At 46.1% G+C, this 8,493-nt stretch overlaps 1 protein-coding gene across 1 annotated transcript; it reads right to left on the reverse strand.

The window, feature by feature from the left end:
* Positions 1–5,220: 5,220 nt before the first annotated feature.
* sowahb (sosondowah ankyrin repeat domain family member B) lies at positions 5,221–8,484 on the reverse strand. The gene has a single exon (XM_014138945.3). It carries the CDS (start codon positions 8,125–8,127, stop codon positions 5,578–5,580), a length of 2,550 nt encoding a protein of 849 aa, XP_013994420.3. The 5' UTR covers positions 8,128–8,484; the 3' UTR covers positions 5,221–5,577.
* Positions 8,485–8,493: the final 9 nt, after the last annotated feature.

Here is an 8,493-nt window from a genome sequence, read left to right on the forward strand (position 1 = left end):
CAGACTGCATTCAGACAGACAGACAGGCAGACAGACTGCATTCAGACAGACAGACAGGCAGACAGACTGCATTCAGACAGACAGACTGCATTCAGACAGACAGACTGCATTCAGACAGACAGACAGGCAGACAGACTGCATTCAGACAGACAGACAGGCAGACAGACTGCATTCAGACAGACAGACAGGCAGACAGACTGCATTCAGACAGACAGACAGGCAGACAGACTGCATTCAGACAGACAGACAGGCAGACAGACTGCATTCAGACAGACAGACAGGCAGACAGACTGCATTCTGACAGACAGACAGGCAGACAGACTGCATTCAGACAGACAGACAGACAGACAGACAGACAGACAGACAGACAGACAGACAGACAGACAGGCAGACAGACTGCATTCAGGCAGACAGACTGCATTCAGACAGACAGGCAGACAGACTGCATTCAGACAGGCAGACAGACTGCATTCAGACAGACTGCATTCAGACAGACTGCATTCAGACAGATTGCATTCATGATCGATGCATTCTTGTGCCTCTCTATTTATGCTTCCTATGTTACTCAAGCTTTTTCACATATGTGTATTCTGACTGGCCACTCAGCATGTTTTTGGTTGATTCAATACACTGTTGAAGTGCCTAGTTGTATTCATATGAGTAGATCAAAGCTTTGAGAGTAACGATGGTGGTTGTACAACTTCCTGTCAAGAAATGTTGTTCCCTATATATATATATAACATCACTACAGCTGAGCACTTTTTGGGCAGTTTAACTACTGATTGGTCAGAATCACAGAACTAGAATGGCTTCTATTTCTCATTCTGTTCCTATTGGTCAGGAGGAACCGGACCTGAAATATCAAATCAAAAAGGCCTGTTTTCTTTACCAACATAATAGCACGCTCTCACACATATTAATAATATGTAGTCACAATCTAAGGCAATATTATGCTTCAAACACTTCTAATTCAGACTCGAAAATGATAGTTTATGATAAAAGCTACCATGTCATTGACAACAACTGCTATAATTATTTATATTATAATAAATGGAATGCAAGTGGCTGTACATATGGTGTCTGCTAACATCTTATGATTTTTAATATGTAGATGATAAAAAATTAAAAAAAACACATTTTATATTTTTTGGAAACTGAAAAGAAATATGTGAAATTTAAAACAAATGTGATTTCTCTCAGAGAAGGCAAGATGATGTCATGTTCTAGAACTTGTGAAATCAACAAAATATTTCACCATGTCATTGGATTTAGGTTAAAAGTTGGGTGAAAAACAGACTAAAAAATATCCTTTTGTTGATGACTTTTTGCAAATCTAATCTGTTTTCTACATTGGATTCAGAAATGACGTGGAAACAACCTTGATTCAAACAGTTTTTTGTGTGTGTGGTGTGTGTGTGTGTGTGTGTGTGTGTGTGTGTGTGTGTGTGTGTGTGTGTGTGTGTGTGTGTGTGTGTGTGTGTGTGTGTGTGTGTGTGTGTGTGTGTGTGTGTGTGTGTGTGTGTGTGTGTGTGTGTGTGTGTGTGTGTGTGTGTGTGTGTGTGTGTGTGTGTGTGTGTGTGTGTGTGTGTGTGTGGTCCTGTGACTCCTTGCTTGTTTTCCATCCCCAAAATGTACTATGCCAATTGATATTGTTGTGTCCTTTTGAGAGCACCTTTTAAAGCATCTACAGATTATCCTAATTCCAGTCAAATATACTGTATCAGGCACATTTTCATGTTAATATTTTCACCAATATTTTTCTTCATAGCTTTTCAGAAGCATAACTGCATTCTCAGATTTGACAGATTTTCCTAAACAAAATTCCATGTATCAATCGTGCTTTACGAAGCGTAGGAGAAGGGAGGCTGATTGGAAAAAAGATCCTTGTTTTACAAATAAATCTATTTTTAAACAGAGCCTTTGTTGTTGTCTTTCTGTACTTTGACAAAATATTCTATAATGTCATCAGCCATCTTGTATCTGTTATGTTATTGATGAGATTAGATCAATTTTATTGTCCCTGAAGGGACATGTTAGCCTGATCCCAGATCTAGAGGCCAGGCTAGAGTGGGCATGATAGCACCAACAGACTGGCACTCAGGCTAGAGTGGGCATGATAGCACCAACAGACTGGCACTCAGGCTAGAGTGGGCATGATAGCACCAACAGACTGGCACTCAGGCTAGAGTGGGCATGATAGCACCAACAGACTGGCACTCAGGCTAGAGTGGGCATGATAGCACCAACAGACTGGCACTCAGGCTAGAGTGGGCATGATAGCACCAACAGACTGGCACTCAGGCTAGAGTGGTCATGATAGCACCAACAGACTGGCACTCAGGCTAGAGTGGGCATGATAGCACCAACAGACTGGCACTCAGGCTAGAGTGGGCATGATAGCACCAACAGACTGGCACTCAGGCTAGAGTGGGCATGATAGCACCAACAGACTGGCACTCAGGCTAGAGTGGGCATGATAGCACCAACAGACTGGCACTCAGGCTAGAGTGGGCATGATAGCACCAACAGACTGGCACTCAGGCTAGGGACATTTGTCTTGGACATTCAAGTCAAGCCATACTGCAACATATTGCTTTTATTGTTATTTTTTTTAAATGTTATTTATTTAACGAGGCAAGTAAATTCTTATTTACAATGACGGCCTACCCCAGCCAAACCCGGACGACACTGGGCCAATCGTGCGCCACCCTATGGGACTCCCGATCACGGATGGATGTGATACAGCCTGCTTGTGTGAAGTGTGTGTGTGTTGCAGTTCACGTTCCTCATCCTAGAAGTTGACTGGTCCTAATGACTGGTCCTAATGACTGGTCCACTGACTGGTCCTAGTGACTGGTCCACTGACTGGTCCACTGACTGGTCCTAGTGACTGGTCCACTGACTGGTCCTAGTGACTGGTCCTAGTGACTGGTCCACTGACTGTCCTAGTGACTGGTCCTAGTGACTGGTCCTAGTGACTGGTCCACTGACTGTCCTAGTGACTGGTCCACTGACTGTCCTAGTGACTGGTCCACTGACTGGTCCACTGACTGTCCTAGTGACTGGTCCACTGACTGTCCTAGTGACTGGTCCACTGACTGTCCTAGTGACTGGTCCTAGTGACTGGTCCACTGACTGTCCTAGTGACTGGTCCTAGTGACTGGTCCACTGACTGTCCTAGTGAGTTGACTTGTGGACTACTTGCCCTGAGGAGAGCACACTAACCCAATGTAACATGAGATCTCAACATAGCAGTGTCCGAGTGCTGCTATGACTTCTCACCCTTCCTTTCACTGTTAAAGGGATATTTCACCCAAATTACAACAACTAAAACATTTCTCACGCATCATTTCCAAAATCATCCAAATGTATCTCAAATTGATTGTGAAGATCAACGAAGTCACTTATAGATGAATTGAACATGATGCAGCGTTTACCATGAATACTATCTCAGCTATCGTGGGGACATTGCCTTTAAATGTCAATCACGCTGTAACGCTGAACTTCAGAGAAACGGATTGAATAGAGCCCTAAACCAAAGCGTGGATTGCTGTCATACCTGGTCCATATACTCCTACAGGGTAAGAAAACCAACGTGTCTGTAATGTCAATAGACTATCCCTATCATTCTCTCCTAACTGTCTGTTGTATTACAGGTGGAGAGAAATAGTCAAAAGAAACATGCTTGTTCATCAGATCTGCGTTCAGCATGAGACAACATTGTGGAACGTTCAGATAGAAATTAGTTTTGTAGAACAGACATGCCTCTGACATGTAGGGTAAATCATGTCTGCTCTATTCATGATGTTTCTATCTGCAAAATTCCAGAAGGTTTGTCCACTGAACGAGGTCTAGGTTGTTGACAGGAATCAGATCACAGGGATGCGTAACCTTTATTTTAACTAGACGAACTCCGTTAAGAACAAATTCTTATTTACAATGACGGCCTACCCCGGCCAAACCTGGACGACGCTGGGCCAATTGTGCGCCGCCCTATGGGACTCCCAATCACGGACGGATTGGATACAGCCTGGATTCGAACCAGGGACTGTAGATGCAGTGCCTTAGACCGCTGAGCCACTCGAGAGCCCATGCTACAACAGTAAACAGCAGAGATGACAAACTGCTATGTTGGCAATCTTTGAAGAAATGCTAACTATAGCAATTAATATACAATGATATGCTTTTTATTCATAGAAAAGGAAAGCTGTAGACAATATCTAACAGGTTATACAATACACTGCTTGATAGAACTGCAGCCGCCCATTAACACCCAGTGACAATATATATATATATATTTTGTTTTTTCCATTAAGAGCAAAACAAATGTACAGTAAATGTATGTCCCCCCCCAAATGGCACCCTATTCCCTATATGGGCCCTGGTCAAAAGTAGTGCACTATATAGGGAATAGGGTTCCATTTGTAAATTAGCCTTTATTAGCCCTCTCCACAAGTTTAACACAGGTAAACATTTCATTTTGATCAACAGTGTTGGAGACAAAAATAAATAAGAGTGCTTAAAGGGATACTTCTACTAACGTGCTAGCAGATACCATAGACTTTCAGTCATTGCATTAACGCTAGTTAGCATTGGCTCGCAAAACTACCTCTAACTTCCTTAATACTGGACACAGAGACGTCATCAGACCCTGGGGAAGTAGATAAAGGACCTCATTACCTAAATCCCCAAGTATCCCTTCATGGAAATGGCTTCAGAGCTACATCAAATACCAGTCTGGATTGTTTAAGCACCTCAGGACATGAGGTATCATAAAAACATTATTTAAGTGCACAAGGAGAAAACAGTTCATGTGAGTACTGTCTAAGCCTTGTAGTGTCAATCAAAAGCGAATAAAGCCAAGAAATCGATACCTCCAACATTGTACAAGATAAGCAACCTGGTGCAACTGAAGGAAGGAAGGATTTAGTCCAGTCACATGATGCAATACACAGTGCTACTTTGAAAGGCCTTTGAACAAAGAAGAAAAAAAGAAATGTCCTCTCACTACCACATTCCAGAATCAGGTCACGTCCCTGTAATCTAAACCCATTTAAGCACTAACAAGTGACACACAGTACACTTTTGTTAAAGAAAAGGCATTTAGAAAAGAAAGAGTATTCTTTGGGTCATTGAAAACGAGCACACTGGAATGGAATCCATTTCCCCAGCAGCAAATAAAAAAAGCTTCTCACCACAATAAACAAAATAGCAAAGCAATTATACTGAGGTATCAGTTTAATACAATCCCTTAACAAATCCAATTTACATGACTGATTCTATTGCTTGGATTTCACAAGTGATAGTTGATGCCACGTCATAATCCAAATCACAATATGTTAATTTAGACAGCTCAATAACATAACCCCCAGCCTCTTATTCATTTATTTGGTCTTACATTTATTTATTTTTATATAAATGGAAAAACATTTGAAATAACCAAGAAAGTTTTTAAGTGGCAAATCAAAGCCGTAAAGACCCTAAACAGCTTACTTAAGAGCCTTGAGCTGGGTGGTAGGTCTAGTCAGTAGCCACACCCTCAGAGCAGGCAGACTCACCCTAAAGTTCACGCTATTCTCACACAAAGAAGTCGGGAGACTGAGAACCCTCCCATCCTGGGAACTTCACTAGGGTTTTATGCTTGAGGAACCCAGTGATGGATGTGGACTTCTTTACCGTGGCCGAGGTTGCAGTGGGCCTTGTGGGTCTCTCCTCTGAGGACTGGGGTGTGGAGCTAACCCCCGTGGAAGTCCTGCAGTGAGAGGCCCCTAGCATCTGTAGCAGGTCTTTGGGGCCGTTCCGGCCCAGGTACTGCCAGGCCTTCTTCCCACTGGTATCCCTGAGGGCCACGTTGGCCCTGAACTTATAAACAAGCAGCCGGATCATCTTGTTGTTCCCGTGGATGGCGGCCAGGTGAAGAGGCGTGTAGCCACAGGTAGTCTTCACATCCACGTCCAGTTTCAACCCGGCTTTGTTGACTCCGTACCAGAGTGTGTTGAGGACCCGGTGGTCTCCATGTTTAGCGATCCAGTGCAGGATGGTATAACCAGTGATGAAGTCTCTCTTGGTGAGGAGGCTGGGTTCATCTCTGAACAGGGTGTAGATGTCGGTCCAGGTCCCAGTGGCGCCCTTCACCAGCCAGTCATGTTCCTTCGCCTCCAGGGGAACCAGATCGTGGCGGTGGAAGTAGGAGCTGTCATGGCCGCCAGAGTTAGAGGCACCGTTCAGGCTCTTGTTACTGGAGGCCCCGGAGTGCATCTCCCGCCTAAGGTCTCTGTAGCTGGGTGAACGAGAGGTGGGGGTGGAGAAGGAGTGGCTGATGCTGAGGTTGGAGGAGAGGAGGTGGAGACGGTTGTGCCGTGCCGAGACGCTGTCCTCCGGGAACAGTTGGTCCATGTCGGCTCCGAGGCTGCGGCACATACGGCTGCGGAACCGGCTGCTGATTCGCCGAACAGGGGGTCGGAGGTGGTGCTCGGGGTCTGAACCAGGAAGAGAGAAGGACTCAATGGACTTGGACCCATTGTCATCATGGAGATGACCTGTGGAATGGTGCCATGACGACGCTCTGTTCGCCTCATCGTCAAGGTAACCGGTGGAGTGATGGTGAGGCCAGGGCGCTCTCCTCTCAGCGCGGTGCATCTGAGAGAGCAGTTTGGCTTCCTGAGCACGGCAGAGCATCTCGTTCACTTTGACCCTCTGCTGCTCACCTGGGTAGTTCAGGCCCTGGTAGCTGAGGGTTTCATTGCTGGCCCACTCCTCTCTAGGGGACCGCTGGGGCCACTCATCCCTGGAGTCCAGTGACTGGGCTAGGGAGAGACTGCTGTGGCTGAAGGAGAAGTCAGAGCCTCCCTGGTGGTGCTGGTGCTCAGGGTACCCAGACCCACCAGTAGACTCAGCAGGAGTGTGGTACTGGTAGGCAGAGTCCAGGGGTAAGCTGCACGGGGAAGGCAGGGTCTGGGCTCTGGACTGGGTAACAGCAGCTGTTGCTTCTTCCGGATACTGGATGTCAGGAACAGGGGCTGGGACTCCATCCTTCTGTGGTATAGGTAGGCTGTCATTGCTCTGCGCCAGCTGAGAGGCAGGTGTAGCATGCAGTGGAGCTGCTGGGAGTCCATCTTGTTTTGGTCTGGGCTGCTGTGGGATCCTATGGTGGAGGTGGTAACTGCCATCCAAGTTGCCATTACTCCGCGTCACCTGGGGGTCAGGGGTTAGGGGAGCGTGTGGAGCAGCAGAAGGACTGTAACCATCAGATAAACAAGGAGAGGAGCTGGCATGCTCTAGAGTGGCGAGTAGTGGCCATGTTGTAGCTTCTCTTCTGTGGTCAGCTTCAGAACTTTTCCTCTGTGTCTGCACTGCATTCTGTTGCACCTGTGTTTGGTGAGGCGCTGGAGGTTTCACCTCTGTGTGGGGCGGATAGGACCTCTTCCTCTTTGGTTCTTTTGACTGCTGGCCAAGTTTGGAACCGCTGATGTAAATACCTTTGTGATTCAGTTCCCCTTCCGTTTCAAAGCTCTGACCACTCCCATCTTCTGACCACTTTGATATTGATGCATTGTACGATGGGAGAAATGGTGCATCTCTGTTGTATATAGGAGGTGGCGCATGATCTGGCACATGTGGCGAGGAGCATTGGAAAGGCTTTTCGTAATTGATAGTTGTTTCCACATTGTTAACAATTCCAGCCGAGGCTAATACCTCGTCGGTGAGTTGGTTGGTGTCGCCTGGTGAAACGTGTAATTCATGAAAGTGAGTCTCAATCAGTCCCTTCTGACCTCTCTGCTGGTTTCGGTTTACCGGATCTCTCGGTGACTGGACTCTCTCTCTCCGTCTCGCCTGTGGCGCCGGTTGTTGTTTAGCGGGGGGCTTTGGTGAGTGGTATGCGGCGGCGATGTCTCCAGCAACCTGCCCCAGACATTTCTTCCTTAGCACAACGTATGATACTCCCTCCTCTGATTTCACCACAGCCACAGAGTTCACAAACGTTTTAAACAGTTGCCTGTTGCGCGTCTGGTTCTCGTGGTCGCGTAGAAACGTTTTGAAGTGCGCCAACAGTTCAGAGTTCTTCACTCTCCCACCCATGAATTGGAGAAAGTGCAACACCGAATCCTGAGTAAAATCCGTAGCCATATTCTGTCTGTTTGCTTCAAGTTTCAAAGTTCAATTGATTAGTCACGTTTTTTTTTTCTTCTTCTGCGTCTCCCAACAATTAACTCCACCCCACCTGAACACCTGAGCTTCAGTCAACATGCCGTTAGCCTTGCTGCATGAAATGTTACGTTATATAAATGGCCTACCATACGCTGGGCTACATTTCAACGTTGAAATTTGAAGAAAGGACAAATCATAACCAACACCTATCACCTAAAACGCATGCTGCAGTCAGGCCTGAGTCCACTCATGGCAGGAATCTGTTCTTTTATCAGACACGTTGACGAAAGAAACATGACAGGGACTGGGGGAAAAACGACCCGGAATTAGTCCTCAATTAAGGTA

Source organism: Salmo salar, chromosome 13, assembly GCF_965601325.2.
Source record: "Salmo salar chromosome 13, fSalSal1, whole genome shotgun sequence".
Classification (NCBI taxonomy): Eukaryota; Metazoa; Chordata; class Actinopteri; order Salmoniformes; family Salmonidae; genus Salmo; species Salmo salar.